The sequence below is a fragment of the Symsagittifera roscoffensis genome, chromosome 7 (genome assembly GCF_963678635.1).
Source record: "Symsagittifera roscoffensis chromosome 7, txSymRosc1.1, whole genome shotgun sequence".
Taxonomy (NCBI): domain Eukaryota; kingdom Metazoa; phylum Xenacoelomorpha; order Acoela; family Convolutidae; genus Symsagittifera; species Symsagittifera roscoffensis.
Window position 1 is genome coordinate 5,828,686 of NC_087068.1, and position 15,041 is coordinate 5,843,726.

The window sequence follows — 15,041 nt, forward strand, 5'->3', positions numbered from 1 at the left end:
AAGCAGGCCTCAAAAGTGGGACAAGGCGATCAATCATCGTAAGACCTTTGCATTGTAATTTGATTTATATTTTAAAAATCCACTCGAAAATTTTGCTTTGCAGATAAATTTAGATCGAACTGTCACTCTACATTTTATGAGTTAAGGTTAGTGAAAGCATTCAAAATATTATCTTTGTACTTTAAACAATTATTAGTTCTGAAATACATTTGTATTTTTCCGTACACTAACAAAAGCAACAAAAACTCTACATTCAGATATCAAACGAAGCTTTGCATCCTTCACGATATAAACTTGAAGGAAAAAAATGAAAAAAATATATTAAATGTTTATTCAGTTACATCGCAAAACCGAATAGAGATTCTACTTTTGAAATTATTGCTGGTGACCTAAAAGATTTAAAAAAGATCGAAATTAACTTGAGTGCTCTCTCTTTGTTTTATAGCAGAGTTAAAACTCTATTGAGAGTATTATTTGTTGCAAAAATAATCCAAAAAAGGAAACAAAACTACTGTATTTCGAAAATTTAATGTTTTAAAAAGCATCGTCAATTGGTGAATTCAATTGTCCAATCTCAAGCCAACAGTTTTCAAATCAGCGTTAAGCAAGTTTTGAGAGAGTAAACCCAAGCAAAAACTTTGTTTTTGTCTTCTTTGAAGATTTTATTAACCATTATCAAAAAAAAATCTAAAAAGGCCTGATTGGGACTCGAAAAACCCGCACTGCAGTTCCATCAAAAAGAATCGACGATGGAATTTGAATTTTGGTGTCAGTGTCTATAAAAAGGAAAAATAAGCAATCATAGTTCTTTAAAAATGACTTTTATTACTATTAATTAAAAAAAAATTTAATTCATTGAAAATCATTTGCAATCGATTTGTTTCCAATAATTGTGATTTCAATGCACTCAAAATCATTTGCGAGTTCCAAACCAAAAGGTTGGTTCCCTGTTGCTAAAATTCATTTTGTTTTAGCGCAACTTTGATTTTTGTTACTCATTTTATGTTACTCCAGGTTGTTCTTTTCAAGCATTTTTCGAAAATTAGTTTTAAAATTTTACGGTAGCTATTATCCAGAATTAATATAGTGAAATTTTCTACAAATTGCTCAAAAACCTTATTTTCGACTGAGTCAAAATTCTCCAAAAAGTGCCTAAAAACTTTCAAAAATTTTTGCCTGCGGCACAGAAAGCTTGGCTAAAACAGGGTTTAAGAGATCTCGAAAAATCAATTCGGTCGACCTGAAAAAAAAGGACGACAAATTTTTTCGAAAATTTTCGAAATTATTTTGAAAATCCGCCCCCCGCCCCTCGAGAAAATCCTAGATCCGCCCCTGATTATAATCAATTTAATAATCCTTTTAATTGTCTGAGGGCAACATGGTGATCGATTAGATTGATAATATTTTAGACCATAAGAATCAATTATATATAATTTCTTTTCACTTTTCTTAGATGCGGGTACTAACCGGGCTGATCTACGTACACCATCTGTGCTGTATCATATGTTGTGAAATAAGTTTAAATATCAATCAAACTGAAAAGACACTCACTCATCTCACTTAAAAATCACCTGAACAACTTTATAACAGGTGAAAAAATCAAGTACACATTTGCAAAACCCTGGCGAGTCTCTAGGTTAATGAGACAGCACATATATGGTTTCTCATGAGATGCAGCGAAATAAAACAAGAGAAGACTTTTTACAACATGTTTTTTTTGTAGTTTTTTGGAAGTTGAAATAACATTTTTTAACACAAAAACAATCTGTTCAGTGTTTTGAGTTAACTGATATGTACCATTAAGGTTATGGTAGACCAGTAAGACAATACTATTAAGATAATTGTTATGATCATCAAGATTTACCCAACACCATGCTGCTGTAAAAGTTTCGACAAACAATTGGCAGAAAAACTTAAGTCCAAAAATATACTCAATGCAGAAATTGGAACTTTGATGCTTTCACTGCAAGTCGGCAGGTGTAAAAAATCATACAAAAAATCGAGATTAGATTCAAATTTTTTCAAACATTTTTTTTTGTAAATTTAGTTTTGATAACACTAATGCAGGCGATATTTCTACAGCAATGAACTGGTCATGTTCTGCTATGCAGTTAGATGGTTTGAGTAAGGTTAGTGTTTTTTCCCCGCAAAATGAGTGAGTTTTTGATTATTAATGATGTGAATGTGTCATTAGGTACCACGAATGTGCCCGTGTTCTGGTACACCTGGGCAAGGCTTCTCTGACGAAGAAGGCACAGCAGAAGGAGGGATGTATGGACCCCATAGAGTGGGCACTCAGAAATGGATATTCACAGGTGAGTCACACTAGTGTCGATATACTTCACCAGCAATTAGAACCAAAGTTTAATACGTTTTTCAAGCCAACCACATTATATTTTACATCAGAGCTTATCCATTCTGTGTTCAAATAGACAAAGAGATTAATGATAAACCGTATTGTTTCAAACGCAATTGTTCTCCAAACTTATTGTAGAGTATTTGGAAAAAACTACAGCAGAAGTTCTTTCTCAAAGACCGGCCGCCAAAAACAAAACTGTTTCAGAATGGGAAGATTACTCCTTCTAATTACTTTCTCGCAGTGCGAACTGTCAGCTGCAAATAAGGTTTTGTGCTTCAGGAGGAGATTGACTCTATAGTGCAGAAACATGCAGTGGATGACTTGTTGGCAGTCAGAGACCAGCTGAATGTGGCCAGGACTCTCTCCAACTTCGACAGCGACCTCTCAGCCACAGACGAGACAGACACCGACAACTGACACACGTCACGACAGCTGGACAAACACTGAACGAACAGTGAACAAATCTTTATCAATCAAACTCATTTCAGTCAGATCAATTCTTTCTGTCGAATGGTACAGTTCTCATAGTTTAAAATTTAGGCGCTTTTGTGACTAGCAATTTTTGAAGGCCCTTGGAAAACCGAATGATTCGCCAGTCAAAGGATTTACGTCCCCTTTCATACAACTTCACATCATATTTTTGATGTCACCCATAGAGCAAAAATGTCAATGAGTTTTTCGCTTAGGACTGCTCGGGATGTTTTTACCGTCGCCCGATGTTTTTAGATGTAAACATTTACCGTCACCCGAATTGGTTAATAAAGGTACGAAAAATGTTTCAATTTTTGCGAAATTTTCGGTCAACCGGTTTTGTTTCGACCAGTGAATTGAGAACTTTACAATTAGGCATTTTGTTGATCAATTAGGTTATGAAAAAAATTGAAGTGCTGTTAAGTACATGACTAAAATTGCTTTCTTTTGTAGTAGATGTTCAATCCTTATTCCCATTATTAGTTTTTCGCGAGAATTGTTCTATTCCCCATGATTTTATATCAATTTAACAATCTTACATTTTTTTATTTTAAACTATACTGATTCGGTTCCAACCTGGATCTTTAGATTATTTTTTGTTCCAATTGTTTCACGAAGCTAGAAGAATATAAATTGAGGTATCAGTTTCATGCCAAAGCTTTTTATGCAGCAAAACATCCGCTTGTTTTGGAATCTTGCAACCGGTGTAGTTTGGATTACGCTTTTTTCTACTGAGTCCAAAAAATAGTTTCCACAATTTATTTTTATTGATTTTATTTCAGCCTTCAATTTTTTTGATTTCGCGACAATTGTGATTGCGTTATCTTGAATGATTTTTACTGCGGTTTAAAATTGATTAGATCAGACAAAATTCAAACCATTAAAAATCACTAGTTAGCACTAAAAATTATCAGGGCTTAGTCTTTATCTCCATATTGTAATGAAAATGCATCTCTTTTCCGTTGAAAGTAATTAATTTGAATTTAATTTCTAGCGGTTAAACATTTGTTTATCAACCAGTTAATAGAGCCATAATTGAGCATAACTTGACACTGAAGCAAAAACAGCCGTATCAGAACACTAACGTCAACATTATATTTAATAAATAATGCGGCTTTTGTCTGTGGTAAAACCCAACAGCAAAACGCGTTGCTTTACTTATGACACAAGAATTGCAAAGAAATAATTATTTCAAACCACCACAAACACAGCCAGGAGTTCTGACTGAGCCTCAAGACAGTACGAGACTGATCGTATCAGTGCGAAGCCCTGACTGTTTCAACTGCTTTTTAAGATCTATGCAGCAGTAATAACATTAAAAAATCAAATGTTATAAAAAAAGGAAAAAAAAATCTTTTAAATTGGGATTTTTTTTTGAGAAAAATAACCCACACACGCCATAAAAAGTACAAATTGACAAACATCGCTCCTAGTAACAAATCAAATATGGCAAATAAGCTTTTCTCAATAATTTTGGATTGATTTCCAAGATTGATTAAATCTGATTAAAAGCATGAAATATAGCGCGCGTTAATTGTCCCAAATTGGCCGAAATGGCACTCTTTAGACCCCAATAGTTTTACAAAAAATGATAACAATAGAAACATTTTTTAAAATTTAAGCTCAAGACAACAATAATTTTCGAATGATAAAAAAAACTCCGTTAAGAAAGGCTAATTAAAAAGCCAAAAACTGACTGAAAAAACCACCCCGAGCACAAATAGTCCGTTACTTTCGTTACGCAAGTCAGAACAATACCCAGTATAATCGATAATCCAGCGGCCAAGCTTTCAGTGTTATCGCAGCTTTGTGCAGTTTTGAAGTAAGCCTTCCATAGGAACAAAAAGGCAAAACCACTGCAAGTGATTTTAGCGATTCACCTCAAATCGCATTCATAGCAAAATCTGACTTTGACAGAGTACTTAAAATTTGTACCTTGCTTTTTGACCAATTAGACATATTACTCAAAAAATAGGCAGTTTTTAGCTTCCCCAGGTTTAATTTTTTACTCAGCGTAAAAAAGTGCTTATTAGTAATTTAAGAGAGCAATTTATTTTATTGGAGAAATCGCACCAGAAATGTTCTGGTTTAGTTTAATCAGTCTTTCTTAAATGCTTTTTGTCTAGATCAAAAACTGAATTAGATGTCTTTTGTTTTTTATATGACAAAACGCTTTTCGCAAACCTTTAGAGATATATTTAGAAAAAAAACAACAAAACTCACGCTCAAATCGCTTTGTTTTTAAAATGATCGCGGCTTCAAAGTTGTAATTGTCCCAGACGTCAAGTCTGCGTTCTTTTCGCCAACCAGAATTTCATCTTTTAAACCTCCTCAAAACTCGAAGCGAAAAACGAAAAGCATGTAGAAATTTTGTTGGTTTTGGGTACATGTTTCATCGAATTAAATTGAATTTTTCGTCCAGTTTGAATCGATCCTTCCATTTTTTCACAAGAGTCACAAGCCTTAGCAGTTAATTCACCGAGCTTAAAAAGTTACCTTTCTTGCTTGGATAGTTCAAAAATCATCTTGCATTTTTTGTTTTGGATTTAAATCTACAGATAATAATATGACAACTAACCTTCAATTTAGGGCAGCTCTGATGGCAAAGAACGTTCAGCAAAATCTAACGCTAGAGAAGCAGAAAAAAAACAAATTTAGGTTTGTTAGCAGACACAAAATACTTAGTTCATCAAATGTCCAAAATCACACGACACACTTTTTAAGTAACTTTTTTTCTTTACTGGATTCTCAAACAAACAGATTTTTATCTTTCCCACATTTTGCTTCAATTACTTTTTTCGAGCAAATTTAAAGCGTTTTTGAGTTAATCTTGTCTAGCCGGTTGCTGAATTACCGAGAAAAAATCCGAGCTTATCAGTGCATGAAAACTAAAATGAAAAGTTGGTGTATCCGGTTGCGGTGGAAGAAGCATAAAAAGTTCCGACTCCGACCACATGAAATAAACTATTGTTTCTATTTTATACCGTTTCTTTTTATGCGTAGCTTGATGAGAGCAAAACTTCAAGTTATAGCAAAACATACCATGATGGACTACATTTGACTTTTGAAAAAAATAAAGAAAAAAGAAAGTGAAAAATGATTCAAAAAGGTTTTTCTTCTTTTTTTTTGCAGATTTTTTTCGAGTTTTCAAAATTCTTTGTTTAAGAAAATGGCGCCATAAGAATTTTTTTGCAGGCTGGATTTAAGTTTTGGTTTTTAGTCTAATTTTGCAAGCGCGAGTTATGTTTGCGAAATAAAATAAAGTCGATTAGATAAAATGCAAAAAAAACTTAGTTGTGATTCTGCAGAAAAATCTGATAGCGCCATTTTGCTATACAAAGAATTTATTTCTCTCAACACCGACCTTCAAAGTCTAGGTTTATTCAAAATCAGAATAAATCACCCAAGTAGTAAAAGTCTCCCTTTCGACTAACTCTACCACGACACAATTTTGTTGAGTCTCAGTTACATTGCAGCCACTTTTTAGCAAAAAAAAACAGAATTTCCAAAAAAACCTGAAAACTTAGCCAACAGACAATTGGAAAATAGTCAGCAATCACATGTAGACAAAAAAATATTGACTTGTTTTTTTTCGAAAAAAAATCTCACTTTTCGAACCTTCAAGAAACAAAATTGGCCTGAAAGGTCTTCGAGTTTTCAAAACAACTCATGTTTGACATTTTTCCGATAAAACTACGTATTGATCCTGCTTTTTCAAATTGGGTTAGTTTCATCGGAAAAATGTCACATAAGTTGTTTCAAAAACTCAAAGAGCTTTCCGGCCATTTTTTTCATTTAAGTTCGAAAAATGAGATTTTTTTTCGAAAAAAAGAAGTCAGTATTTTTTGTCTGCATGTAATTGCTGACTATTTTCCAATTATATGTTGCCTTAGTTTTCTGTTTTTTTTTTAAATCTGTTTTTTGTTTGCTAAAAAGTGGCCGCAATGCAACTGAGACTCAACGAAAATGTGTCGTGGTAGAGTTTTTATTTAGTTGGGAAATTTGAAACTAACTTGCACTTCCGAAACTAAAAATCGATCACGTTTTTGGTGACCTTTACACTTCCGCTGTTCAATAGTGGATTTTGCCTTCCTTTTAGCAAAGGAAAAGAACTGCACTTAAGAAAAAAATCAAACCCCTAAAAAATCTAGGGAATTTTCTTAAAAAGAAAATAAATAATCATCGCGACCTGTAAAACAGCCTGCAATACGTTCACCGACTTTTACTTGGGTTATTTTCATGAGTTAGTTATTACGTCACCGAAAAACTACCAATTTCAAGTGTTTTTGAATCGCATTTTTGATAACTTGCGACACCACACAAGAGCATTGCTAGCTGGCAGAAAATGAAACGAAAGCCGCCTAATGCAACCGAACCGGCAAAGAATTGGTAAACAATCATTGCGCCGAAAGCAAAATTGTTGTCATAAAACTCTGCTAATCTTTAATTTCTTTAATTTTACGCCCCTTCCGATTACGCAAAAATAAAAAAACGTTTGACAAAACAAGCCGAAATCTTTCAGGCCGTGTGAAGCTTTGTGAGCAAAAAATAAAGAAAGAAGGTTATACAAAATCAGGGGCCAGCAGATCTACAAAAAAACAAGAAAAAAGCAAAAATTATTTCTATTATAATGGATTGCTTTTGGTACAAAAAAATCAGTGCAGGTAAGGTGAAAAAACAGCGACAATGTCGACAATTTTTTGAAAAAAAATTTAGTTTAAACAAACAACAAGTGCTGACCGGACTCGAATCCAAAACTTTTGCCATTCCAGACGTGGTCGTTGCATCTAGACTAAGTGCGAAAGAGATAAAGAAAATTTTGAATATATTAAAAATCGAGATGAAAATTGAGTCAAGTGATTTTTTAAGCAAGTTGTTTACCAAAAAAAATTCTATATTCCGATTTTATAACGCTTGGTAGTCGCAAGCCAAGCAAATTATTACGAGAAAATTGGATTTTTAAGTTTGTTAGTTTTTTCCCAGTTTTTTCTCGAAGTTAACATGAGACTCACGAAAAATTACTTATATTTCTTATTAAAACATAGCTAACTGACAGTTGGAAAAGAGTCATACGCAAAAAAAAACAGAAAAAAATGGATGCCCTTAGAAGTTTTCGGAATTCTAGAACAATTTATGATTCACATTGTTTTCATGAAAATAACCAAATTTCAGAAATCTGAATCAATACATAAAAACTTTTATTTCGCTGGACAATTCGATAATTAAATTCCAATTTTGAAACAAAAAGTCGATCAGAATTTTTGAGTTATTCACGCTTTTGCTGATCGATAAAGGAGTTTGCCTTCATTTTAACAATGGAATTGCACTGAACTTAAAATTTTCCCAAAAATAACCAAAAAAATCATCGCGACATGTTTAACAGCCTGAACTACGTTCATCGACTTCTACTCAGGTTTTTTTAAAAGAATTACTTATTGCGGCACCGAAAAACTATACCAGTTTCATGTATTCTGAACCGCAATTTTGATAACTTGCGAAACCACACAAAATCATTGCTAACTCACAAAATATGAAACGAAAGACGCCTAATGCAACCGAACCGGCAAAGAGTTTGAAAACACGCATTGTGCCGAAAACAAAACTGTTCTCATAAAACTCTGCTATTCTTTAATTTCTTTGATTTTGCGCCCTTTCCGATTAAACAAAAAAAACGTTGTTTCTTCTTCGAAACGACGCAAAATTAGTTCACTTAGCTGAAAAAACAAGCCGAAATTCTTTAGGGCCGTGTGAAGCTTTGAGCAAAAATGAATATAAAAATTCACGGGCCAGCAGATCTACACGAGGCAAGAATAAACCAAAAATAACTTCAACTATAATGAATTGCTTTCTGCGTAAGAAAACTAGTTCAGGTAAGCTGACAAAACAGCCATGTCGACAATTTTTTGAAAGAAAATTGCAGTTCAAACAAATAACAAGTCCTTAGCTGATTCGAATCTAAAACCTTTGCCATCCCAGACGTGGTCATTGCATCTAGTCTAGGTCCGCCACAAACGTTAAAAACTTTGAATATATAATAAAAATCAAGCTGAAAATTGATTTAAGATAGTTCACCTGGAAAAGTCTATATTCCGATTTTATAACGCTTGGTAGTCGCAAGCAAAGCGCAATTTTTACGAGAAAATCGGATTTCCAAGTTTCTTGTTCTTTTCCCGGTCTTTTCCTCTAACTGAAAATAAGACTCACAAAAAATTACTTGTATTTATTATTAAAACATAGCCAACTGACAGTTGGAAAAGAGTATTAAACGTAAAGAAGCAGAACAACTTCCGAATTTTAAAGAAAAAAATTGGATAGTCCTTAAAGCTTTACAAATTTCTAGAACAATTTATGATTGACAATGTTTTCATGAACTAACCAAATGTGAGAAAGCTGAACCAATACGTAAAAGATTTCATTTCGCTGGAAAATTTGATAACTAAATTCCAATGTCAAAACTAGAAGTCGATCAAATTTTTCGAGAGATTCTTGCTTTTGCTGTTTGATAGTGGAGTTTGCCGTCATTTTAACAATGGAAAAGCACTGAACTTAAAGAAGATATCAGAAGTCATTCCGTGAAAAATCGAAATTGAATCGTGAATGATTAAGATTTTTCCTGAAAAAAATTAACATGACTTATCAAGAAAGTCTTCACTACGTTCATTACGCTTAAAAAGTAGAGCCACCAGAGTTGGAAAAAGTGATGAACGCAAAGAAAAAATCAGATATGATTGTTAAAACCTTTCGAATTTCAAATTAAAAAAATTATGGCCTTATAGTCCTTTAAAAAAGTAGAACAATAAAGGTTTGACAATTCTTGAACATAGCCAACTGACAGTTGTCAAAGAGAAATGATCGCAATGAAACTGAAAAAAACTGACTTGTTTTTTATAAATCTTCAACTTTAGAATTTCGAAAAAAAACATGGCCTTAAAGCTCTTTGAATTTGTAGAACAATTTATGATGAACACTTTTTTGATAAAATTAACCCAATATGAGAAAACTGGATCAAAACTTTTATTTAGCTGAGAAATCTGAAAATTAATTTCCTCTTTCAAAATTAGAAGTCGATCACGTTTTTCGTGACCTTTACAATTTTGCTGTTCGATAGTGGAGTTTGCCTTCCTTTTAAAATAGAGGTGCACTGAACTTAAAGAGAAATCACAAGTCAAACCGCGAAAAATCAAAATTGAGCATGAACAAACTTTACTTTTTCTGAAAGAAAAAAAATAAAAATCAGCAAGACATATATAAGAATCTTCACTACGTTTATTTCTCTTAATAAAATTAGACCAATTTGGAAAAAAAACTGGATCAATAGGTGAAATTATATTTTGCTGTGAGATCTGATGATTAAATTCCATTTTCGAATTTGGAAGTCGATCAGGTTTTTCGTGACCTTCACACTTTTGCTGTTCGATAGGTGAGTTCGCCTTCATATCAACAAGGGCAATCAACTGAATAAGAAGTCAAAGCGAAACTGCGAAGAAGTAAATTTGATCCTGAACAAATTTAAGACTTTTTCTGAAAGAAAAAAAAAATCATCAAGACTTATGTAAGAGTATTCATAACGCTAATAACTGTTTAAAAAAAGATTAGCTGGAAAAGAAAAAGGACACCATGATATCTTACATTTGCATTTCGATTCAAATGAAAATTTTAAACTTTAAAAATGTTAATTTAAGCAAAAATTTATCTTTTTATCCTTCCATTACAGCATACTTTTAAAGCTACAAAAAATATGTTCTTCCTTAACAACGCAACATCACGGTAGTCAGTTCTTCAGCTTAAACTCCATAGTTTATTTGAGTCGCCAGTCATAAATAACATCGCAGGTCATTGTAGCATGCATGTCTGGTTAGTGCTTCCATTTTGGCCCTTCTAGTATAATGTAATCTTCAAATACAGTTACATTGTAATGAAAATAGGGCAAAGTCTCCTTTACTTGCTTTGCACTGACTACAGTTTATGTCACAGTTGTTGCGAACGAATGTTATTAAATGTCTCGCATTGTCTCCAGTTGTTTGAGTTGTGGGATGAAGTTATTGATGTTATTCAGTGGGGGATGTACGAAGATGGGCTGGACTGGTTAGGCAGATGGATGCTGTATGACTGGATTGACATGGGTTCAGACTGATTACACCTCCTTGGCCCTCTGGGCGGCCCTCTTGCCCGTGACTGCCTGGAATCCTGTGCGGATGTTTGCCACTGTACACCTGGACTGGCATGACTCACACTGGAGGAACTGCAGTCTGTCTGACTTCTGCAGCTTGGTGTCTTTGCTCTTACACGTGTGACACATCACGTACTCCTCTAGTAAAGCACAAAACATGCAATGAAATCATTGTCAATTTTGTCATGCTGTTTCATATTGAAATCATAATTTAGTTAAACTGAAGCCTAAAAAACTTATTAGTACCGTTTGAGACTTGGTGCTTTCAAAATACATTTAAATCAAAAGCGAGTGCAGCTGAGGGGCAAAAAAGGGTAGGCGTGGTACTCACTGATATATCTTCTGAGGATGTTCTCCATCTGTTTAACTTGGAATTTGCCCTTGAGGATTAAAGTGTTGTTTCCGTCAATTGACCCACTAAAAACATCACCAGTTTACACACACAAACACCCAGTACTACACAAATCTCAGTACCCTTCAGAAAAAAGAGGGGGTGTTAAAGAAATTATAACTCAAAAGCTGACTGACCTTGTTCCCAATTCCGCCAATATAAAAGATAGCACGTGTCTGGGTTCTCTGTTCATTCTGAAACAAACAACTAACTCAATGAAGGAGACCATCCATACCGTTACCCCTAGAGAATTAGCCCTAGATGAAACCTAATACTAAGCACAGAGGCGAAACTGTATTTCATTAGCACAAGCAACAAAATTTTGGTGAGAACCAACCATAAGGGCTTATAACAGTATTTTTGGTGCATTCGCCTGCCGCACAGAAATTTTTGACAACAAAATCTTTAAGTGCTAGTAGAGCTATTAAAACACTTTGGTCGACGTAAAAAAGTCAAAAAACTCCACCCTCGAAAACATTCATAGGCAATTCAATGACTGGTGATGTAACACAAGCATTGCTTTTGTAATCAGACATCATCCGGTAGATCTAATCTTATGGTTTCTTTTATACACAGCCCTATATCTTTCACGAGCAGCTATATCTATCAGCAAAGACATATCTTGTCAACCTCTGACCAGCTATCATTTCTAAAAAACTGAGATAATCACAACAAACTAGGCAGAAGAATAGAGAATAGGGATAATGGCAGTAATTACGCTTTGGATATTTCGAGGAAGTTGACAAAGGAGGTCTTTTTGGCGCCTGCCTTGACCACTTCGGGGGGTCTGATCACGAACTGTTTCTTCTCGCCCGCATTCGGGTTCTTCTCCCGCATGATCTTGTACACTCTCTCCAACAACTCCTCGTAGCTCAAGTCCTTCACTCCATCTCCTATGCACACAACACACACAAACATTCATGAAAACGAACATACCTAAACACATTTAGTTGCAAATAACAGTGCGTAATTTCAAGAAGCAAAAGGTAGTTTTCAAATGGATCAATAAGCAATTTTCTTAATCCGCTTAGAATTCAGAAAACTTAAGTCCGTTTTTGAGAAGAGCTCATTCAGGTTTTTCGCAAACATTACACTTTTGCTCTTCAATTGCGGAGTTTGCCCCTCAAATAAGTTAAAAAAAGGAACTTGAAAAGAAAAAGTCAAGCCGCAAAACAATCGCAAAACCGAAATGATCGTAAATAAATTTTAAGACTATACTTTTCCTGAAATAGGGAAGAAAAAATCATCGCGACGGTAAAAAGACAAACAATTCGTTTTTCTGCACTAAATAAAGAAAGCCCGGAAAAGAGAAAGCAAAATTACCTACGGCAGCTTTGATAGTCTATTAGACCACTCGGTCACTGCGACCTTCTGATAAAAAAGGGTTCACACATAAAAAGATTGCTTCTAACTCACCTTGTAAAAATTGCATAACAGTTTACAAAACCTACCAGGAATTTAGAAAACCCACCAAAGTTTGAAAAAAAAATCTTGAATATGGAAACTGAACACAAAAATCGACACGGAAAATCAATTTGGGATAAAAAAAAAACAAATCAACCTATGAAAAAGAGCTGAATAAAACAAAAAAAAAACAAACAAAACTTCCATGAAACTTTCATGTCGAAAATAAAGACATTGACACCAGCGGATTCAGAGGGAGGGGGCGGACGCCCCTCCCCCTCTAGAAAATCCTAGATCCGCCCCTATTGAGATCGGTTTTTCTTGACACCAAGAAAACTATGATATAACAAATGAAAGTCTGCGTGATTTTACATGAAACCCCCGAGCACTAAGCTCAATCCCTCATTCAATATCTTTGGGGATCGGAACAAGGAAACATAACTTTCATTTAAACCCGCCTGATAAAGTTAGTGTCATCTTAATTTTCGTAATCGGTCATTAACTCTGTCTGATAAAAAGAACTATCGCTTTCACGCTTCGTTAAAAAGTGTTAAAGAGAAAAAACTAGTTGCAGGTCCCATCACGCTAGCTGGAAAATCCAGACTCAAAAAAGCGTTAACTATAACAGGAAGTGAAAGTTCTGCTTACCGTCTTTGTCATCTGCCAATGGGTCAACTTGGACTAACTCGTCCAAGTTGATGGCTGGCTTCTTTTTCTTCTTCATCTGTTTGAAGTTCAAACTTCCACCCTCGTCCTCTGCACCTCCCTTGTCGCCCCCCGCAGAGCCATCAGTCCCAGGTATTGGTTCACCTGTTGCATCAGGATCTGTCAGGAACGAGGGCGGAGCTTTTTTCGACTTCTTTTTCACTTTGCTCAAGTCCAGAGGCGCTTCTGTGTCGTCCATTGTGTCTGGATTTTCTGGCATTTACAATCTGGAACATAGCCAATCGAATATTGGAGAAGAGTAATGAACGCAAATAAACATAAAAAACCATGACTTTCTGGAAAAAATCTCAACTTTCGAATTTCAAAAAAAAAATAGATGCCCGTTAAGCTCTTTGAAATGAAAGATTCATGATTGGCGCTTTTTTGATAACATTCAACCAACTTGAGAAAACTAGATCAAAGGGTAAAGCTAATATTCAGCTGCAAATCTAAAAATTAACTAGAAACTGTTCACGTTTTTTGGAGCCATTTCCACGTTCGTATTTGGAGAGTGCTATTTACGTCACTTTCAGCAGATGAATTTCAATTGAACTCAAAACGTGCATTATACCTAAGTGCATCAATATTTTCAGACTTTTTGTTGAAAAAAAAGCAAGAAAAATCAGCAAGAACTTTATAAGAGTCTTCACTACGTTCATTACTTTTGAACAATCTGGGAAGTGACCCAATCATCGATGAAATTGAATTTTTTTTTGCCCCGACGAGGTCAAGCTTCGCACCACTTACGACACACTCGGCACAAAAAGAACTGAAAATTCTCAGAAAGTTCTCAAAAGCAATTATGATTCAGAAAAGCAGTATTACACAAACTTAACGAAGGAAGAGGAAAATTTAGTTAAAAAAACAGAACATTTGTGTTATCAACAAAATCTGAACCAAATATTTTCCCTTTCCTGTAAATTTTCTGGCAGGATCTAATGTCTCTTTATTGCTATTGATATTTTTAAAACGATCAGATGAAAACATCAAAAAAATAGTTTCACGCAAGTTATCGATTGCCTCGCAATACACATTAAAAATAGTATTGCAAGCTTGCCGACAAAAATTAAATTATTGCCAGTCCGGGAAAATTAAAAAAAAATCAAAATAATCTACGGTTTGTTTCCAAATGTTGTTTCACAACGTTCAAATTGAGGCGAGAACACAGCAACCGTTCAATCGCAGGCATGAAATAATTGTTCCAAAACATTTATCGAGCGGTAAGTAAGCCGACAACACTCGGGTAACGCCCGTTGTACCGAAAACATTAAAAAGCTGATCATGAAAAACTGAGCTTTAAGCTCGGAAATTCTTAAATTTTACAGCCTTCCCCTTCAAGAAATACGCAAAAGGATAGAAAACCATATACTTTTTTTCACAAGACTCAAAATTAGATCATCAAGCCGATAAAGTATAGGCCGAAACCATTTAGGCCGAATGAAGCTTAAAAAGCGGTAAAAACCAAAACAATTATACAAAGTCAGAAATGCATGCTTTCATTTACAATAAAAATTAACTTCAGCTCATGAAAAGAAAGAAAT

The 15,041-nt window shown here is 34.5% G+C and overlaps 2 protein-coding genes across 7 annotated transcripts in view; one reads left to right on the forward strand and one right to left on the reverse strand.

The window, feature by feature from the left end:
• The window catches only part of LOC134851394 (ankyrin repeat domain-containing protein 63-like), a 64,525-nt gene extending 61,556 nt beyond the window's left edge, over window positions 1-2,969 (forward strand). For both annotated transcript variants that reach the window (XM_063867456.1, XM_063867455.1), the window contains exons 5-6: window positions 2,195-2,315; window positions 2,639-2,969. In XM_063867456.1, coding sequence (XP_063723526.1) covers window positions 2,195-2,315; window positions 2,639-2,776 — 259 coding nt within the window. In that variant the 3' untranslated portion in view covers window positions 2,777-2,969. The remainder of the gene's footprint in view (window positions 1-2,194; window positions 2,316-2,638) is intronic.
• The window catches only part of LOC134851749 (14-3-3 protein homolog 1-like), a 524,146-nt gene that overhangs the window by 391,371 nt on the left and 117,734 nt on the right, over window positions 1-15,041 (reverse strand). Inside the window, exons 2-6 of one of the 5 annotated variants that reach the window (XM_063867975.1) lie at window positions 13,444-13,727; window positions 12,110-12,284; window positions 11,529-11,585; window positions 11,332-11,417; window positions 10,507-11,140 (exon numbers count right to left, since the gene is read on the reverse strand). The exons of the other annotated variants lie outside the window; for them this stretch is intronic. Coding sequence (XP_063724045.1) covers window positions 10,965-11,140; window positions 11,332-11,417; window positions 11,529-11,585; window positions 12,110-12,284; window positions 13,444-13,720 — 771 coding nt within the window. The 5' untranslated portion in view covers window positions 13,721-13,727 and the 3' untranslated portion in view covers window positions 10,507-10,964. Of the gene's footprint in view, window positions 1-10,506; window positions 11,141-11,331; window positions 11,418-11,528; window positions 11,586-12,109; window positions 12,285-13,443; window positions 13,728-15,041 lie in introns of those variants that run through there. 5 annotated transcript variants of the gene reach the window in all.